This window comes from Aquarana catesbeiana, linkage group LG12 (genome assembly GCF_042186555.1).
Source record: "Aquarana catesbeiana isolate 2022-GZ linkage group LG12, ASM4218655v1, whole genome shotgun sequence".
Lineage (NCBI taxonomy): Eukaryota > Metazoa > Chordata > Amphibia > Anura > Ranidae > Aquarana > Aquarana catesbeiana.
The window spans coordinates 152594835-152616899 of NC_133335.1; the positions used below are offsets into that span (position 1 = coordinate 152594835).

Here is a 22065-nt window from a genome sequence, read left to right on the forward strand (position 1 = left end):
TATAAATAATACAAAATATAAAACAAGAAATTAGGCTCGAGCCATCTCTCAATGGCCAGCATATAAACAAGGAAAAACTCCAAAATTAGATAAAGAGTGATTCAGTACAGTAAGTGCACTATATATTACAAAATAACAAGTAAAATAATTGCAATACACCAGTGAAGTGTGAAGACAAGACCAAATAATGGATAAAAAATCAACCAAAAAAGTCCATTAATGTTTAATTAATGTGTTCCTGATGAAAATCAAAAACCACCACCAACAGTCTCTGTGGGTTAACTGGTGAAGACACAAAATTTGGAAGGCTTCTGGTGAGTGAAGGGGTAAAGCATCAATTGAAATGAGACGTCTGAGTGTATAGCAGGACCGTCACCAAAGCATCTGAGGAGGCTTACCGGAAGCAGGGGACCTGAAAAGACATACGTCTTACAAGTCTCAAAACGCTTGTTTAGCCGCCAGGGCTGGCAGGATGGAACATCGGGTATCCACAGCTTCAAATAGAGGGGAAGGGAAGATCTGTCACAGCATCAACCGTCCAGACGTTTCAGCGGGCCAACGGGATGTTTGTTTAAAAACCATGAGAGAAAGAAACTCACATGGCGTGATATCGTTTAAAAAGCATGCGTTTATTAGAATAATAAAAAGAGAACACTCACATGATATAAATTCGTAAACAGCTCATAAAGTATCAAACGCGGTGATCATAGGGAGTCCACCCAGATTGGGATTTGAACTTTAATGCTTATAATTCAAAGTGCAAATGATTGTCAGTACATGAGATGCTGGGTAACAAGAATTAAGCATATTAATTCTCCAGTTCATAACTTCAGTTCTGGTTACCTTGACAGCATACAGGCAAAAACATTGACTACCTTGGTATAGTGCAAAAAGACATCTCATTGTTCCATTCACGTCACATGACTTGTTCCACTAGCACAATTTTCTAGCAATAGGTAATTAGTAAGTTCAATTAAATGTCCTTTGGCCTTGAATTCCTTATCAGAGGCTGCAGTGTACTTCCTAAAATGTGACATTGTCTTAGTGCTCTTAGTCTTGTGTCTGTAGCTTCATATCTTCAATGTGGGATCATCTAGGGCAAATTCCATCCACTGCTGCCTCTGATGACACCTATTCACACATGATTTTGAGATATGGTGATATCACTTCTGTGCTTCTCCCGCCTTTCCTGCCACCTACTGATGTCTCCTCCTCCCATGCTGTTGCTTTCTGTGGATCTGTGGCTCTTTCACCTCTCCAAATACTTGTTGATATTTCCCCACACCAGTCATCAGTTCACCAGTCATTAGCTCTTGGGTCATCAGGGAAGAGGGAGAATGTCTGACATGATGAAGCAAAGCCATGGTTCTCTATAGAGATGGCGTCTGCCCCACAGAATTACAGTGTGGATCAAGGCATGTTGAGTCTGCCCTGGGGAAAATATCAGCAGCAGGAAACCAACTAGCAATACTGGTGATTAATCCTTGGCCTTCAGCTTTTTTGGGCACAGCTTCCAGTCTAGGTCTACTTTGAGACAAACATGGAAGGGACAGTGAATTTCCTATGGGTTGATATAATTTTTAGTTCCACGTGTGTTTGGAAAATTAAGTAAGTATGGGCATTTTACAGCAAAACAAAATATTAAGGTAAAAGAAGATCCAGATAATTGGTCCCCAAATATGTTGATACATGTGGTTATCCCCCTTTGCCTAATGCTTTTGGCATCCTTTTTCCAGGCAAAACTTTTTTTTTTAAGTTCTTTTTTTTTACCATACCTTGCCATTATTTATAGAGGTTCATGAGATGACAAATGTTGAAAATCCCTGGTTGATACAAAGGTATTTAGTACCGTTGATACAAAATATTTTATGATCATAAATGTTATTACTTTACTTCAGATAGAGAATGAACTTTGATACAAAACTGTTTTCTTCCCACACACCAGTATACCCTTTGACATTTTTTGTATTGCTATGATGTTGTCCATTTAGGAAACATAGAGCTTCATCCATAAAGCTTCATTCTCAGTCGTCGTCATTATCATCATCATCATCATCATCATCATCATCATCATTTAAGTCGTTCTCTTCAACATACTGTGTGTAATTAAACTGCTCTATTGAAAAAGGCACATCCTTCCATTTTTTGCAGGGTTTACGCTCCTCGGGAGTTTCTATTATAAAATTCTTGATGCTGACAACTGGAAGAGGCACTGCTTTGTAGATCATAATAAAGCCCCAGTCCCCCTGAAACAATGAGAATATTAGGTTAACTGAAGTGTGTAAACACATGGTAAGGCAAAAATGTTGCCAATATCTCTATAGGGATAATAAAAGAGAATTTAAATTGCTCTATAATTCAAAACTGCAGACGTACATGAAGAGCAGGCACTGCAAAATATTTGCACATACCGTTGTGCTCTGAAGTTTGCATACCCTGGCAGAATTTATGATTTCTTGGCCATTTTTCAGAGAATATGAATGATAACACAAAAACTTTTATTTCACGCATGGTTAAGTGTTTGGCTGAAGCCATTTATTACCAATCAACTGTGTTTACTCTTTTTAAATCATAATCACAACAGAAACTACCCAAATGACCCTGATCAAAAGTTTACATACCCCAGTTATTAATACCGTGTATTGCCCCCTTTAACATCAATGACAGCTTGAAGTCTTTTGTAGTATTTGTGGATGAGGCTCTTTATCTTCTCAGATGGTAAAGCTGCCCATTCCTCTTGGCAAAAAGCCTCCAGTTTCTATAAATTCTTGGGCTGTCTTTCATAGGCTTTGAAGAAGAGGAAGACATGCGTCAATATGTAAGTGATGGCTTTCCAACCCCAGGACCCTTGGGAGTAGTACGTGGCTGGGAGGAGGAAGTTCCAGATGCTGTCATCCTGAGTGACTCCGAGGAGTCTGCTTCTCAAGCCTCTGCAAATTTGAGGCGCATGGGCAACCTCATGCTTCAAAGCCTGTGAAAGGACACAAAAATACGTGGCATAAAGGAGAAGGATGATTACTGGTTGGCAACCCTCCTTGACCACCGTTATAAGGGGAAGGTCTCTGAACTCATCTCGTCCCCACAGAGAGTGCAGAAGATAAAATCTCTTGAGGACACATTAAAGAGGATTTTATTGATGAACTGCACATTTGAGATCTCCCCAGAGTGGCTCAATGATATTTAGGTCAGGAGACTGAGATGGCCACTCCAGAACATTACTTTATTCTGCTGTAGCCAATGACAGGTGGACTTGGCCTTGTGTTTTGGATCATTGTCATGTTGGAATGTCCAAGTACGTTCCATGTAGGGATGGGCCGAACGGACTCCTGTTCAGTTCGGACCAGAATGTCTGAACACCGCGAACGTTCGGACCTGAATAACGAACCCCATTAAAGTCAATGGGACCCGGACGTCAAATATCAAAAGTGCCCATGTTGAAGGCTTAAATGCAAGTAATTAGGCATACAATGGTTATAGGGGTCCGGGTCCTGCCCTGGGGGACATGGACCAATAATAAAAAGTTTGTGAAAAACTTCATTTTTAAATGAGCAGTGATTTTTTGATTTTTAAAGTGAAAGCCTAAAAATGAAATTTCAATATAGTGCCAGGGGGGTCCCCTTAGTCTAACTGTAAAGTGGCAGATCTGTACCATGTCTAGAATCTGCTGCAGCAATAATTAAATTTATAAAGCCAAAAAAAATTACATTTTTCCTGCAAGCTGCCCTTATATTGCTCAGCAACAGCTGGGGGGAGTCTGTGTGTATGATGAGGCCACAATGTAGTGCACTGGGAACAAAATTAGAGATTTTTTGGGTACATTCTGGTGTCACTTTGACTGTGGATAGAAGTAACGGTGCGTTAAAATTGGTCTTTGGGTGTCAGTGGCGCCTTCCCACCGTAACCCTATAGAGATAATCTTGATGAAAGCAAGAATTTGTCTTGCTGTAAAAAATTAAATGATATGCACCTGCCAAACAGGTGCTGAAAAATTGGCCTTTGGGTGTTGTTGGCGCCTTCCCACCGTAACCCTATAGAGGTACTCTTGATGTAAGCAAGAATTTGCCTTGCTGTACAAAATTGCAATGATATGCACCTGCCAAACAGGTGCAGAAAAATTGGTCTTTGGATAGAAGTAACGGGTGCGTTAAAATTGGTCTTTGGGTGTCAGTGGCGCCTTCCCACCGTAACCCTATAGAGATAATCTTGATGAAAGCAAGAATTTGCATTGCTGTAAAAAATTGCAATGATATGCACCTGCCAAACAGGTGCTGAAAAATTGGTCTTTGGGTGTTGGTGGCGTCTTCTGGTATCTGGAAATGGATTTACCAAGTATGAAGGGCCTAAAACCCACAAGTATCCTCCTTAAAAGGGTATGGGGAGAGATCTGGAAAGCTGTAAAAATAACGGGTGTGCTCCCATTCACACCGATATGGCATAATAAAAGATATCCTGAGGTCCAGTAATTACAAGGGTTTACAAACTGGAAAGAAAAGGGGATCTGTTTTTTCTCACAACTTTATGAGGGGGAGGTGTTAAAGACATATGAACAACTATGTAGGGAATTTCACCTGAACCCGAGGGGTTTTTATCAATACCTCCAACTTCGCCATGCATTACAGGCACAACAAATAACACATTCTCTGACAGTATCAACAGCATCACTTTTGAGTGAGGTTTTAACAGCAGATACGGGGAAAGGGTTAATATCAAAAATATATAGGGAGTTACTGATGTCGGTTCAGGATCATACCTTGTTAAAGTGCCGAAATAAATGGGTAGAAGATATAGGGGAGATAGATGAAAAACAGTGGGAAATGGCACTTGAGGCTATTCCAGTGGTGTCGCTATCCGCATCCCAAAGGCTGTCACAACTATTTATTTTGCACAGGGTCTATAGGACACCAGTACAGCTATATAAATGGGGAGGAAGAGACTCCCCGTTGTGCCCCAAATGTAGAGTGCACAGGGGGGACTTCATTCACCTAATTTGGAGGTGTCCAAAGCTGCATAGGTACTGGGATGAGGTCTCCCGCTGCATTTCAAGGCTAGCGCAAGTCCCCCTCCCCTTAAGCCTGTTAGTATACCTGCTTGGAGCCATAAATGCAAAAATGTTCCCGGGAGGAAAGTATTTTATGTTAACTAGACTGATGTACTCGGCTAGAAAACTTATTGCAAGGCACTGGATGTCCCCAACTGTACCCACAGGGAAACAATGGATTGCATATGTCAATTCTTTGCTTCCTAGAGAGCGATTGGCCTGTAGCCGTAGAAGTAATAAGGGTAAATTCGATAAGATATGGCAACCATGGTTGGGGGATGTGGACCTGGCCCCGCATCAATTGGTAGTGGAAAGGCTTCAGATGTAGAGACATGGGGGGGAAGACCAGAGAGGAAAGTGTAGATAGGAACAGCCGAGGGAAAGGAAGAAAAGTAAGGAGGGAGAATGGTAGGGGAGAAGAAAGAAAAGGACAAAAAGATGGCTTGAAGAAGTAATGATTGTATAGTAATGATTGTATAATTAGACAAGTAAGAACGTTGGATATGGGGGAAGCCAGTGGTAATTGAGAGTGTGGCGAATAAAATACTACAGGTCATAGGAGACGTTCGTTGTGGTGGAGGGGGGGAGGGGGAGAAGGTATAGGGAAGATAAAAGGTTGAGATATGACTTAGTAGTAGAAATATAACACCGCAATGAAAGAGGGTAGGAATATAAGAACGGGCTTGTATAATTTATTTGTATTGTATTATTAAATAATATGTATGAATGTTTCGAATAATGTATGGAATATCTCAAAAAAATAAAGGATATAAAAAAAAATTGGTCTTTGGGTGTCAGTGGCACCTTCCCACCGTAACCCTATAGAGATAATCTTGATGGAAGCAAGAATTTGCCTTGCTGTAAAAAATTGCAATAATATGCACCTGTCAAACAGGTGCAGAAAAATTGGTCTTTGGGTGTCGGTGGTGCCTTACCACCGTAACACTATAGAGGTATGAAAGCAAGAATTTGCCTTGCTGTAAAAAATTGTAATGATATGCACCTGTCAGACGGGTGCAGAAAAATTGGTCTTTGGGTGTTAATTGTGCCCATGAAACCTATACCAAAAACATTCTTCCAGATGAAATGATTGAACACTCTTAAAGCTAGGCAGCCTCAAAGTCCTGCAGAGATTCCACATCCCAAAAAGACTTAATCAGTGACATCGGCATCAGGGTCTATATAGCTGGTAATCCAGGACTGATTCATTTTTATAAAAGTAAAACGGTCCAAAGAGTCTGTGGACAGATGCGTTCTATGATCAGAAACGAAACCTCCTGCAGCACTGAATGCCCGTTCTGAAAGCACACTGGATGCAGGGCAGCCCAACAACTCAATTGGCATACTGGGCAAGTTCTGGCCAGTGGTCTATTCTCATGACCCAGTAAGCCAGTGGATCGTCAGCTGAAAAGCTCTCCGTCTCTGTTTTGGCCCCGAGGTAATCGTCCACCATGTGATGCAGACGCTGCAGATGGGATGTGAAAGCTGACAGCCCAGGGTGGCGAGGACTAAAAAAATTCCGAAATGCCTCACTTAGGCGGATGCCTTCTCCAACTTTCCTTTCTTAACCAACGGAAGACTCAAAACAATGTTTTCCACCACACTGTAACCTACTAGAGTCAGGAAAAACGTTCAATAAAATCCTCTTTAATGTGTCCTCAGGAGATTTTATCTTCTGCACTCTCTGTGGGGACGAGATGAGTTCAGAGACCTTCCCCTTATAACGGTGGTCAAGGAGGGTTGCCAACCAGTAATCATCCTTCTCCTTTATGCCACGTATTTTTGTGTCCTTTCACAGGCTTTGAAGCATGAGGTTGCCCATGCGCCTCAAATTTGCAGAGGCTTGAGAAGCAGACTCCTCGGAGTCACTCAGGATGACAGCATCTGGAACTTCCTCCTCCCAGCCACGTACTACTCCCAAGGGTCCTGGGGTTGGAAAGCCATCACTTACATATTGACGCATGTCTTCCTCTTCTTCAAAGCCTATGAAAGTGCCAGAATCCTCCTCTTCATCCTCCTCCCCGCTCTCCTCCTGTGTGTTCTGTGACATTGGAATGATGGTGTCTGCATAAAGTGGGCCTTGAGAGGAAAAGAAGTCCTCCTCTTCCTCCTGCTGCTCTGCCTCCAGTGCTCTGTCCATAATGCCACGCAGAGTTTGCTCCAGCAGGAACACAACAGGGATTGTGTCACTGATGCATGCAGTCACTGCTCACCATCCTTGTGGCCTCCTCAAATGGTGACAATACAGTGCATGCATCCTTAATGATCAGCCATTGGCATGGGGGAAAAAATCTGAGGCGGCCTGAGCCTGTCGTCGTGCCGTACTGACACAAGTACTCGTTGACGGCCCTCTGCTGCATGTATAGCCACTGCAACATTCCCAAAGTTGAGTTCCACCTGGTGGGCATGTCACAAATCAGGTGGTTTACGGGCAGGTGGAATTCCCGCTGAATTTCAGCCAACCGAGCACTGGCTGTGTATGACCGCCTGAAATGGCTACAGAATCTTCTGGCCTGCTTTAGTACATCTTGCAACCCTGGGTACTTACTTAGGAAATGTTGCACCACCAAATTGAGAACATGTGCCAGGCATGGCACATGTGTCAACTTTCCCTGTCTAAGGGCGGACAGGAGGTTTGAGCCATTATCGGACATAACTATTCCTGGCTCCAGCTGGCGTGGTGTGAACCACCTCAGAGCTGCAAGAATCTCTGCTCCGGTGTGATTCCTGTCCCCTAAACACACCAGATGAAGCACTGCATGGCACCTTTTAGCCTGACTCTGGGAAAAGCCCTTTGAACGCTTAAGGGGTACCTGATGTTCATAGGACAATTCTGCAGAGGAGGGCACGGAGGTGGCGGAGGAGGAAGAGGGGGTAGAGCTCACAGGTCTGGCATCATCACCACCAGCTGTATGGAGACGTGAGGGCACAACAAGCTGCAGCACAGAGCCCTGTCCTGCATCCTTTCAAGTTGCAAGCAGCGTTACCCAGTGTGCTGTGAATGAAATATATTGTTCCTGCCCATGCTTGCTGGACCACGTCTCAGCAGTAAGGTGGATTTTACGGCTGACTGCCTTGCCCAACGATGCCAGAACATTCCCTTCCACGTGATGGTAGAGAGATGGAACGGCCTTACATGAAAAGTAGTATCGACTGGGAACCTGCCAGTGTGGTACAGCACATTGTGCAAATTCATGAAAGGGGGCAAAATCCACCAGGCTGAAAGGCAGAAGTTGGAGAGCCAACAGCTGCAAGCTTGCATTCAGGCGCTGGGCATGTGGGTGGCAGGGACTGTATTTTTTTTTCTGCTGCAGAAGATGGGGCAGAGAAATTTGCCGACTACAGTCTACAGCTGGTGGTGTGCTGCTGGTAGATGAGCTGCTAGGAACTTGGACACCCTGTGCTATACCATCATCCCTGTCAGTGGAGGCTGCTGAAAGGTAATGACTCGGCATCGCAGGGGCAGACTGAAGTGGGTAAGGAGGAGGAGGAGGGACAGATGTGTGCCCCTTTTGTGTGGCTTTTAGGTACTCTTGCCAACAGGCTGAGTGGTTGGACGTTAAATGCCTTGTTGGGCATGTGGTACCCAAATGGTTGGTGTTTTTGTTTGATGTGCCTGTGACACAGTTTGCAGATAGCAACAGTGCGATCTGCTGCAGATGTGCTAAAAAAGGCCCAGACAGCTGAGCTGTGGGGAGTGGGCTGGGAGATAACAGCTGCAGAATGTGATGGAATAGGGTGGCTACTTTCTACTCTTTCTTGATGCCGACCTCCTTGGGGTTGTGCCGCCTCACCTTCAGTTTCCTCCTCTGCTCTATCTGGCACCCAAGTCGCATCAGGGACCTCATCATCATCATCATCATCATCTCCATCTCCTCCATCTTCATCATTAACACTGGAGACAACTTGGCAATACGCTGCGGCTTGGGGAACATGAATGCCAATTTGTCTACCAGTGTTCCTCCCTCTCTCTAGGCTCATGTTCCTGTCATCTTCAACCTCAGAACCAGCATCTGAATCCAGTAATGGCGGGGCATCATCAAGGAGCAAGTGGCTGACGCTGTGGTCAAATAACTCAGCTGACTCCTCAATGGCTGATGTTAGGGCTATGGCAGGAATAGATGTGGACAAGGAGGCATGTTTATCCACTCTGGCAACTGCAGGGGACTGCACACTTGTCTCTGCTTGTGTGACAGAGGATGAGGAGGATGAGGAAGGTTTAGTAAGCCAGTCCACCACCTCCTCTGCATGCTGTGGCTGGATAGCATGGGCAAACTCACTAAACAGAGGAAATGATGCCCTGCCTGAGGACTGACCACCACGTCCACCTTTGCCTGTGGACACATTTGTTGCTGGCCTCCTTACAGTGCCAAGGGAACGTCTGCCTCTCCTTGTTGTTCTCCCAGACATTATTGGGAGGGAGGGGGCAGTGCTTATAAGCAAATATAAAGGAGAAGTTGAAATCTGTATGTAGATGCACTTTAATCAATTTAAAGAGATGTTTGGTGCCCTTTAATTTGAGTACCCACCCTACACAGACACACTCCACGGATACAATATAATATACTGCAAAATAATGCACCAAACATAGAGTGACACACAGAACTATATGGCGTTAAACTGGCAGTAACGCACGCAAAACGATATGGCATTAAACTGGCAGTAATGCACGCAAAACTATATGGCGTTAAACTGGCAGTAACGCATGCAAAACGATATGGCGTTAAACTGGCAGTAACGCACGCAATACAATATGGTGTTAAACTAGGAGTAACACACGCAAAACTATATGGCGTCAAACTGGCAGTAACACACGCAAAGCGATATGGCGTTAAACTGGCAGTAACGTACGCGAAACGATATGGCGTTAAACTGGCAGTAACGCACGGAAAACTATATGGCATTAAACTGGCAATAACGCACGCAAAACTATATGGCGTTAAACTGGCAGTAATGCACGCAATACAATATGGCGTTAAACTGGCAGTAACGCACGCAATATGATATGGAGTTAAACTTACAGTAACGCAATCAAATAGACGGTGTTCAACTGTCACTACACTGAAGCTATCTGAACTGTCACTACTCTAGCTATATACTAATGTCAAGATTACTGACACGGTCTCACTACACTACACTGAAACTATCTGAGCTGTTCCTACTCTAGCTGCACAGTATGAAAAGCTGAATGATGGTCCTCCTCACTACACTCACGCTATCCCTAGACTGACACTAAACTAATATTCTCCACTGACAATTGAAGCAAAATAGCACAGTATAGCACACTAATAGCACTGAACAGAGCCCTGTTCTATTTCTCTCCACACCAAAATCATACTGAAAATAGCTGCCATTGAAAGAATACTTTTATACTGTGGGGTGGGAATGATCCATGATTGAACAAAGTCATGATGACAGTATCCAATCATGACTCTGACAGTGCTCTGTGCCCTGATTGGCTGAAGCTTTCACTGCTTCAGCCAATCACAGCTTGCAATCCACTGTTAAGTGCCGCAATGCCTTGTGGTCGGTTCGGGGGGGGCGAACAAACGGTCAAACGACCCGTTTGTTCGGCTGTTAAATGAACGTCCGAGCAATGAAAGTTCGGCCCGAACTTATGCTCGGGCCAAACCGTTTGCCTATCGCTAGTCTCATGTGCAGCTTCCTGGCTGATAAATGCAAATGTTACTCATCAATTTTGACCAAATTTCCTGTGCCTTTGTAGCTCACACATCCCCAAAACATCAGAGATCCACCTCCGTGTTTCACAGTAAAATTTGGTTTACCTTTCATCATAGGCCCTGTTGACTCTTCTCCAAATGAAGCGTTTATGGTTGTGGCCAAAAAGCTCAATTTTGGTCTGATCACTCCAAATGACTTTGTGCCAGAAGGTACTGTTCTGTTCTAGAGGTGCTGTTTGGCGTATTGTAAGCGTATACCAAGCGTGCCTCCTTATTGTGCATCTTGAAACAGCCACACCACATGTTTTCAGAGAGTCCTATATTTCACCTGAAGTTATTTATGGGTTTTGTTTGCATCCTAAACAATTTTCCTGGCAGTTGTGGATGAAATTTTAGTTGGTCTACCTGATTTACCGTGGTTTGGCTTCAACAGAAGCCCTCATTTTCCACTTCCTGATTAGAGTTTGAACAATGCTGATTGGCATTCTCAATTCCTTGGATATCTTTTTATATCCCTTTCCTGTTTTATACAGTTCCACTACCTTTTCCCGCAGATCCTTTGACAATTCTTTTGCTTTCCCCATGACTCAGAATCCAGAAACGTCAGTGCAGCACTGGATGAAAGATGCAAGGGTCTGTCAGGAGTCCAGAAACTCATTGCCCTTTTATACACACACACACTAATTACAAGCAAACAGATCACAGGTAATGATGGTTACCTTTAATAGCCATTCAAACCCCTTTGTGTCAAATTGTGTGCATGTTATCAGGCCAAAATCACCAGGGTATGTAAACTTTTGATCAGGGTCATTTGGGTAGTTTCTATTGTGATTATGATTTAAAAAGAGTAAACACAGTTGATTGATAATACATGGCTTCAGCCAAACACTAACCATGAGTGAAAGAAAAATTTTTGTGTTATCATTCATATTCTCTGAAAAATGGCCAAGAAATCATAAATTCTATCAGGATATGTAAACTTATGAGCACAACTGAATATATTCACATACATTGTAGGGCTGTTCAACCTACCCGCCATTACCTTCACAAATAACTTAGTATCGACATTCAACAATGATATAGGTCTATAACTGGAGCAGAGTGAGGCATCTTTTCCTTCCTTTGGTATAATAGTTATAGCAGCCTCCAGTGCCTCCTTCCTCGTTGCCCACTTAGTTCCTATACCGTTTATGTATGAACAAAACTTGGGAATTAAAATATCCTTAAACTTCCTATGATATAGTGTCATCAGGCCATCCGGGCCTGAAGCTGAGGGAGTCTCATTTAAAGTTTTCATAACCTCTTCCTCTGTTACGGGGTCTTCCAAAGCCCTCATCTGATCTTCTTAGATTTTATTTAGGTCTATATCATTTAAGAAATTACTTGTTTTAACCTTCCTCTTTTTACCCTGTTCTGTTGTTTCATCCTTGTTAATTGCATATAAATTCGCATTGTATTCCTGAAATATTCTTGCTATATCTGATGTATTATAGATCATTGTTCCTGCACTAGTTTGTATTTTCTATAAAATTTAATGTTGTTTTCTTTTTTAACAGTCTTGCCAGAGACTTCCCAGTCTTATTTCCCCAGAGGTACCTTTCCTTTTTAATTTTGTTATAGGCCGACCGGGTCTCCTGCTCGATTATATCTTTCAATCCCTCCCTTTTACAAATGAGTACCGTTCTTATTTCTTTATTCCCTGTTTTTTTGTGTTGCTGTTCACTCAGAAATTTCTTTTATCAAGACGTTCCTTCTCATTATTCCAACCTTTTTTTTTCTGCTCCCATTTAGATCAATATACCTCTGATATAAGCCTTATGGGCGTCCCATGATGTAGCTTCTGTTTTTTCATCCGTGTCATTAATTTTAAAGTATATTTCTAACTCCTGCCTGATCCTTTCTTCCGCCACTTTATCCTGTAGTAGTTCTTTATTTAGTCTCCAGACGGGTGGCCTGTTTTGGTTCCCCTCAATCTTTATTCTCATACTCACAGGAGCATGGACAGAGAAAGTTGCAATTTCAATATTTGTGTTAATTACTGTCTCGAGCAACCTATGCTCCACCAAAAAGAAATCAATTCTTGAGTACGTCCCGTGCACAGAGGAGTAGAATGTATAGTCTGGATGTTTAGCATGTTGTATTCTAAATGCATCCATCAATTGATTCTGATGCAGAATCTTTTTTAACCAGTTGCCAACTGGCCGATAGCCAAATGACGGCTGCAGGGCGGTTGGATAACTCTGGGATCACATACTATGACGTGATTCCAGAAAACCGCTCCCGCGCGCATCACGGCGGATCACGGTAAACGCCGCTGATCGCGGCCGTTTACCATGTGATCGCTCCGTCAAATGACGAAGCAATCACATGTAAACAAACCATGTCATGACGCCGGTTCCTCTCTCCCCTCTCTGTATCGATCGGTCCAGAGGGGGAGGGATCGGATGGGAGCAGCGCTGTGGGCTGGATGTGTAGTGCCCACAGCGCTGCTCAGTGACATGTGCAGTCACATCCATCCATGCTCAGCCATCCCCCCCATGCTCAGCAATACCCAGCACTACTCTGCAATACTCTGCAATTCCCTGTGCAATACAATTCCATGTGCAATACTCTGCAATGCCCCGCAATACTCTGCAATGCCCCGCAATACTCTGCAATACCCCGCAATACTCTGCAATACTCTGTAATACTCTGCAATGCCCTGCAATACTCTGCAATGCCCCGCAATTCCCCGCAATACTGTGCAATACCCCGCAATACTCTGCAGTACCCTGCAATACTCTGCAGTACCCCACAATACCCCGCAATACTCTGCAATACTCTGTAATACTCTGCAATGCCCTGCAATACTCTGCAATGCCTCGCAATACTCTGCAATGCCCCGCAATACTCTGCAATGCCCTGCAATACTCCGCAATACTCTGCAATACCCCGCAATAATCTGCAATACTCTGCAATGCCCCGCAATACTCTGCAATGCCCCGCAATACTCTGCAATGCCCCGCAATACTCTGTAATACTCTGCAATGCCCTGCAATACTCTGCAGTACCCCACAATACCACGCAATACTCTGAAATACTCTGCAATGCCCTGCAATACTCTTCAATGCCCTGCAATACTCTGCAATGCCTCGCAATACTCTGCAATGCCCCGCAATACTCTGCAATGCCCCGCAATACTCTGCAATGCCCCGCAATATTCTACAATACCCTGCAATACTCTGCAATAGCCCGCAATACCCCGCAATACTCTGCAATACCCCGCAATAATCTGCAATACTCTGCAATGCCCCACAATACTCTGCAATACTCTGCAATGCCCCGCAATACTCTGCAATGCCCTGCAATACTCTGCAATGCCCCGCAATACTCTGCAATGCCCCGCAATACTCTGCAATGCCCTGCAATACTCTGCATTGCCCTGCAATACTCTGCAATGCCCTGCAATACTCTGCAACGCCCTGCAATACCCCGCCATACCCAGCCATACTCTGCCATACCCAGCCATACTCTGCAATACTCGGTGATACCCAGCCATACTTTGCCATGCTCAGCCATGCTCTGCTATACTCTGCCTCTGTATGTGGCCAGGCTGTGGAAGTCTCACACATGTGATATCGCCATACTCAGGAGGAGTAGGAGAATCTATTTTGGGGTGTAATTTTTGGTATGTACATGCTATGTGTTAGAAATATTGTATAAATGGACAACTTTGTGTTAAAAAAAAATGTGTTTTAACCACTTCCCGCCCGCCGGCCGTCATACGACGTCCTTGACTTTGTGCGGGGATATCTGAATGATGGGTGCAGCTACAGGCATCATTCAGATATCAGCTTTTTCAGCCGGCGATTCCCTACACCATGAGAATGATTATAGCGGCTGTTCGGCTGCTTGATCGTTCTTACGGGAGGCGAGAGGGGACGTCCCCCCCTCCCGCCACCCTCCGGTGCTTCTACCGACTTACCGATACGATCGAAGCCAGGATCGTTTTTTTTTTTTTTTTTTTTTATTTCAGGCTTCCCAGCCTAGAGGTAAGATGTGGGGTCTTATTGACCCCATATCTCACTGTAAAGAGGACCTGTCATGCCATATTCCTATTACAAGGGATGTTTACATTCCTTGTAATAGGAATAAAAGTGATCAAAAAATTAATTTTTGGGAAAAAAGCATCAAACTAAAATAAATAAATATGAACAATAAAAAAAATTTTTATTTTTTTTTCCCCCGTGTGCTCGCATGCAAAAGCGAACGCATACGTAAGTCCTGCCCACATATGAAAATGGTGTTCAAACCACACATGTGAGGTATCGCTGCGATCGGTAGAGCAAGAGCAATAATTTTGGCCCTAGACCTCCTCTGTAACTCACAACATGTAACCAGTAAAAAATTTTAAAGCGTCTCCTATGGGGATTTTTAAGTAGCGAAGTTTGGTGCCATTCCACGAGGGTGTGCAATTTTGACGGGTGACATGTTAGGCATCTATTTACTCGGCATAACTTCATCTTTTACATTATGCAAAAACATTGGGCTAATTTTACTTTTAGTTTTTTTTTTTTTAAAAAGTGTTCGAAAAATTGCTGCGCAAATACCGTGCAAGATAAAAGTGGCGACTGCCATTGTATTCTCTAGGATCTTTGCTAAAAAAAACATATATAATGTTTTGGGGTTCTATGTAATTTTCTAGCAAATAAATTATGATTTTTACATGTAGGAGAAAAATGTCAGAATTGGCCTGGGTGCCCCAGAACGCCTGAAGGTGCTCCGCGCATGTTGGGCCTCTGTATGTGGCCACACTGTGTAAAAGTCTCACACATGTGGTATCACCGTACTCGAGAGTAATAGCAGAATGATTTTTGGGGTGTAATTTGTGGTATGCATATGCTGTGTGTGAGAAATAACCTGCTAATATGTCAATTTGGTGAAAAAAAAAAAAAAAGAAAAAAAAAATCTTGATTTTGCAAAGAATTGTGGGAAAAAATGACAACTTCAAAAAACTCATCATGCATCTTTCTAAATACCTTGGAATGTCTTCTTTCCAAAAAGGGGTCATTTGGGGGGTATTTGTACTTTTCTGGCATGTTAGGGTCTCAAGAAATGAGATAGGCCGTCAGTACTAATTTTCAGAGATTGGCACCATAGCTTGTGGACTCTATAACTTTCACAAAGACCAAATAATATACACCGATTTGGGTTATTTTTACCAAAGATATGTAGCGGTATACATTTTGGCCAAAATATATGAAGAAAAAATTACTAATTTTCAAAATTTTATAACAGAAACGAAGAAAAATGCATTTTTTTACAGAATTTTCGGTCTTTTTTCTTTTATAGCGCAAAAAATAAACCACCAAAAGAAAGCTCTATTTGTGTGAAAAAAGGGACAAAAATTTCATTTGTGTATAGTGTTGCATGACTGAGTAATTGTCATTCAAAGTGTGAGAGCACCGAAATCTGAAAATTGGTCTGGTTATTAAGGGGGTTTAAGTGCCCAGTGGTCAAGTGGTTAATAACTTCCTCTGTACGTTCCCAGTCCTCTGTGCACTTGACGTACTATAGAACCCAGGTATCATACAAAAGTTGAAATCTTTGCCCATAATGGCTCCTCCTCTCTTAAATTCCATGAATTTTCTTCTTAGGTCTATTAACTATTTTATCGGATTATTATTTGGACAGTAGATATTTCCAAGGGAGTACTCCAATTCATTGATTCTGCCCCTCAAAAATAGATATCACCCTTCTGGCTCCGTCCTTATATCGTCCAATGTGAACCTTACCCCTCTGGCAAATCCTTTAGCTATTCCCTTAGCTCTTTTTGTTGGGGAATCCCCATAAAACCAGATTGGGTAATCTTTTGAAATTATTTTAAGGTTAGAGTCTTGAGAAACGTGTGTCTCCTGTAATAAAACTACATCTGCTTTATAGAGTTTGAACTCTCTTATTATGGTATATCTTTTTATGGGAGTATTTAACCCACATACATTATATGTCATAGGTTTAAGGGTGGTAATCTCTGCTCATTGTGCTCCGGGTCCTCACTTCCGGTCTCCACCTCAACTCCCTCCAATCCTTCGCAAGGAGCACCATGAGCAGAGATTTTTAATCTACTTCTCTTTTTCTTGAACCATTTCAGGGCTTTACTCCTATTTCCTCCCTCCCCCTCTTCCTTCCCATCCCCTCTAACGCCCCCTCCCCCCCTCCATTGGGAGGATATTTAGCCTCCCCATGGCCAATGGATCTGAGGCCCTCCATCCCCTCCTGGCCAATCGGTTCTCCCCCCAGAGGTTGAGCTCTGCCTGTGGTCCCTTAACAGACCCACTGCTCCCCCCGGCTAGGGGTACCCCTTGCCCGCCTCTTCTCCTCGACCACATTTCAACATCTACTATCCTTATTCCCATCCTCCTCCCTTCCCCCCAGTCCAACCCCCGGGCCCATTGCTTCTTCACATCCTCTTCTTTGCCACAACCAGTTTCTTTTTTGTACTTAGGTGCCATCTTGACTCTTCCACAGGTGGGGTGCTATCTTGTGCTTCCCACCAGCCTGGTATCTCAACTTGTAGTATGTCCAGTCTATTGCAGAATTTAGCCGTACCTTCTGGATATCCAAGAATTGCCGACACAATCTGTATCCAAATATTTTATCCACTTTTTCTTGGAGGTCTTCCTCTTGCTGGTCCGGTACTCCCCTCATTCTAAGATTTTTCCTTCAATTACGGTTTTCCGTGTCTTCCAATCTATACCTTGTATATCTGTGTTCTTTCTGTAGTTCTGCCATCTGGTTCTGTTCCCTCCACCCTTCTTAGGATCTGATTTAGAACGTCATGGAGTGTGGCCATTTCTCCTTTGATGGATGATTCCAGTCTTGCAAACATCTCCGCCATTTCTCCCTTAGTTTGCAATTGTTGTTTTTTTTGTTTGGGTTCTGCTAGGATATTTTCTTCTGGCTCACCACTTATTCCCATCGATATATCTGTTATATTTAGATCTTTAGGTTGTTTCCTCTGACCATCTTTTTGTGAGCTCTCCAATGACTTACTCTTAGCCCCTGTCTGTTTCCCAGGACTCTCTGTGCCACCATCCCTTGTCATGTATTTCTTTATTGAACCGGGGGTCGCACTCACTTTCAGGGGGTTCGCACCTGCCCCCCTTACTGGTTTCCCCTTCATTCCGTTTATTTTATTTACTTTATCGGTTAAATACAGATTTGGGATAACCGTTCTCAGGGGTATGTATGTATGTATTGTTCAACTTATCCACTCTATGCCATGGACATGAGCATGGAAGGCCCCATGTAGTTGGGGGGGGGGGGGGAGTGGCTTTATTAGTTGGTGTGTATCCTTCTCTTATGTCCTCCCCTTTGTTGTTACTGATTATTATCAGTCTCTGTACAGTATTACACCGTCACCATACATAAGGGGGATTGCCTTCCCTCCGTTCTCTGAGTTTGTCACGTGTCTTCTAGACACTTGTTGTGTTAATCCTGCTTTCCAAGCTCAAATACCATATCCTGAGGTTCTTCCTCTCAACAGGGGGCCGCACCATCCCTTCTCTCAGAACGCATACCTTCCATTATTGACTTCAATTTAGACTTTACTTTGATAATGCTTCAATGTTACATCCGGGTTCTTATACACAGATTTCTCAAGTAGAACTGCCCTAGGCACACCGTTTGATTTTGGCTCTATACTGTCAGTCCATAATAAGCTTTAAAAGGATTACCACAGATGTACCATAGAGACAGTTCACTATATCACATTGATTTGTTTAGTCCAGTTCATCAGTCTGTAGTAGGCTTTTAAAAGTATGCCACATTTATGCCAATAGGACAACTCCCTTTATCACATTTATCTGTTCAGTCCATTTCCTCAGTCAGTAATAAGCTTTAAAGAGTAAACCACAGATGTACCCAAAGGACAGCTCCCTATATCACAATGCTCTATTCGGTCCAGTTGTAATGTAAAGAAGAATCATAGCCACTCACCCCCTGCTAATTCAGTTCCTCAGAAAGTTCATTTGATTCCAATCCACAGCTGTTTGTAAGAAACTTCTCCTGTTTCTGTTCAGCCGTAAGCTCCTTTGGGTCAGAGCATGCCAGAATGGCCCAAGAGAACAGAGAAGAGGGGGGTGGAGGGGGGGTTGCGGGAGGGATCCCCGGTCTCTATGGGGAACGTCCCCTAACTGACAGTCTGACGGGCTCCTGTTCCTCTCACCGCCTCTTCCCACTCCTCCTGTCTGCGGCCACGGCCGGTACTACGCCCGGTGCACTCTCCAACCGATCGTTCCTCAGTGGCTAAATGCCCTGTCAGACTCCGGAGATGTCTCCTCCTCCTCTCTCTGGAGTCTCAGCACACGTGCTGCCTGCACTTCAGCCCACTCACATCTTCCGCACTTTGGCTGCCAGGTAAGCCCCTGGAAGTGCAATGTACCCGACACTGGAGCTACTGCTGTCTCTCACCAGCACTTCCACAGGGGTATCTTCCCTGACTCCTGGCTGGGTAGGGGGGGTACTGGAGAGGAGGGGGAAGGAAAACAGGGAAGGGATCCTTTCTCTCACAGACTCATGTCAGAGAGGGTTCGCGGGCTTCAAGTCTCCCTATTTTTAATGCATACAGCCCATGGTCACTCCCAGAACACTGGCTACCTTGTCCACCCTTATCCTCTCTCTCCCCCCTTTACCTGCACCCCCACCCATTCCTCTCACATGTCCCTTACCCATTACCATGTTTTGCCTTTCCCTCCCCTGAGATCACATTGCGACCAGGGCTAAGCAGGGAAACTGGTAAGATGCTTACTGTATATATTGTGTACATATTACGCATGAACTCCTGAAGATATATAATTATGTTAGCAGATGTCTTGATGTATGACGCAAGGCTCCAATGTTTATAATGCTGATTCTTTGACTAAAACATGGTGTTATCTTAACTATCCCCACCTAGGTTGGTGTCTTCATAACGTATACGTACCTACTGTTTGAAATAACTTTCCGTCATCTTTGGGAGAAATGACCCATTTATACTCTCCCACCCAACCCATTTTTAATTCTATTTCTGAATCTCCTAATAACGTTAATTTCATCTTTACCATTGAACAAGACATGTAGGTATATATCTGCACCGATTGGAAATTTTGGTGCCGAAACCGAAAATGAAAGATGCACTAAGCCAAAAACCGATACCGAAAATAAACAGTTTTTAAAAAAATATTTATATTTTTATATACAATTGTATTATATTCGACTTTTTAATTAATATCATCAATTTAAATTAATATGAATTTATTGTTGGCCATTATTGGCACCTTTGGTGCAAGAAAAGCTCAAGAAAATTCAGTCTGCAGTCTCTAACCATCTCTTATATCATGTCTCAAGTCTTTAACCATCTCTTGTATCCTGTCCCCAGTCTCTAACCATCTGATACAAGAGATGGTCAGAGACTGCAGACATAATAAAGGAGATGGTCAGAGACTGCAGATATACAGTGGGGACGGAAAGTATTCAGACCCCCTTACATTTTTTACTCTTTGTTATATTGCAGCCATTTGCTAAAATCATTTAAATTCATTTTTTTCCTCATTAATGTACACAGAGCACCCCATATTGACACAAACACACAGAATTGTTGACATTTTTGCAGATTTATTAAAAAAGAAAAACTGAAATATCACATGGTCCTAAGTATTCAGAACCTTTGCTCAGTATTTAGTAGAAGCACCCTTTTGATCTAATACAGCCATGAGTCTTTTTGGGAAAGATGCAACAAGTTTTTCACACCTGGATTTGGAGATCCTCTGCCATTCCTCCTTGCAGATCCTTTCCAGTTCTGTCAGGTTGGATGGTAAACGTTGGTGGACAGCCATTTTTAGGTCTTTCCAGAGATGCTCAATTGGGTTTAAGTCAGGGCTCTGGCTGGGCCATTCAAGAACAGTCACGGAGTTGTTGTGAAGCCACTCCTTCGTTATTTTAGCTGTGTGCTTAGGGTCATTGTCTTGTTGGAAGGTAAACCTTCGGCCCAGTCTGAGGTCCTGAGCACTCTGGAGAAGGTTTTCGTCCTGGATATCCCTGTACTTGGCCGCATTCATCTTTCCCTCGATTGCAACCAGTCATCCTGTCCCTGCAGCTGAAAAACACCCCCACGGCATGATGCTGCCACTACCATGCTTCACTGTTGGGACTGTATTGGACAGGTGATGAGCAGTGTCTGGTTTTCTCCACACATATCGCTTAGAATTAAGGCCAAAAAGTTCTATCTTGGTCTCATCAGACCAGAGAATCTTATTTCTCACCATCTTGGAGTCCTTCAGGTGTTTTTTAGCAAACTCAATGCAGGCTTTCATGTGTCTTGCACTGAGGAGAGGCTTCCGTCGGGCCACTCTGCCATAAAGCCCCGACTGGTGGAGAGCTGCAGTGATGGTTGACTTTCTACAACTTTCTCCCATCTCCCGACTGCATCTCTGGAGCTCAGCCACAGTGTTCTTTGGGTTCTTCTTTACCTCTCTCACCAAGGCTCTTCTCCCCCGATAGCTCAGTTTGGCCGGCTAGCTCTAGGAAGGGTTCTGGTCATCCCAAACGCCTTCCATTTAAGGATTATGGAGGCCACTGTGCTCTTAGGAACCTTAAGTGCCTTAAGTGCAGCAGACATTTTTTTGTAACCTTGGCCAGATCTGTGCCTTGCCACAATTCTGTCTCTGAGCTCTTCAGGCTGTTCCTTTGACCTCATGATTCTCATTTGCTCTGACAAGCACTGTGAGCTGTAAGGTCTTATATAGACACGTGTGTGGCTTTCCTAATCAAGTCCAATCAGTATAATCAAACACAGCTGGACTCAAATAAAGGTGTAGAACCATCTCAAGGATGATCAGAAGAAATGGACAGCACCTGAGTTAAATAAATGAGTGTCACAGCAAAGGCTCTGAATACTTAGGACCATGTGATATTTCAGTTTTTCTTTTTTAATAAATCTGCAAAAATGTCAACAATTTTGTGTTTTTCTGTCAATATGGGGTGCTGTGTATACATTAATGAGGAAAAAAATGAACTTAAATGATTTTAGCAAATGGCTGCAATATAACAAAGAGTGAAAAATTTAAGGGGGTCTGAATACTTTCCGTCCCCACTGTACTACAGGTGACGGTCAGAGACTGCAGACATACTACAGGAGATGGCAGGAGATGGTCAGAGACTGCAGACATAATACAGGAGATGGTCAGAGATTGCAGATATACTACAGGAGATGGTCAGAGATTGCAGATATACTACAGGAGACGGTCAGAGACTGCTGACATGATACAAGAGATCAATGCAGCCTCACCAGTGCCCGTCAGATGCAGCCTGCCAGTGCCCATCAGATGC

The 22065-nt window shown here is 43.5% G+C and overlaps 1 protein-coding gene across 6 annotated transcripts in view; it reads right to left on the reverse strand.

The window, feature by feature from the left end:
- Positions 1-608: 608 nt before the first annotated feature.
- Positions 609-22065, reverse strand: part of LOC141113174 (ATP-dependent RNA helicase DHX58-like) — a 138898-nt gene continuing 117441 nt past the window's right edge. For all 6 annotated transcript variants that reach the window (XM_073606098.1, XM_073606101.1, XM_073606100.1 and 3 more), the window contains one exon: positions 609-2246. In XM_073606098.1, coding sequence (XP_073462199.1) covers positions 2025-2246 — 222 coding nt within the window. In that variant the 3' untranslated portion in view covers positions 609-2024. The remainder of the gene's footprint in view (positions 2247-22065) is intronic.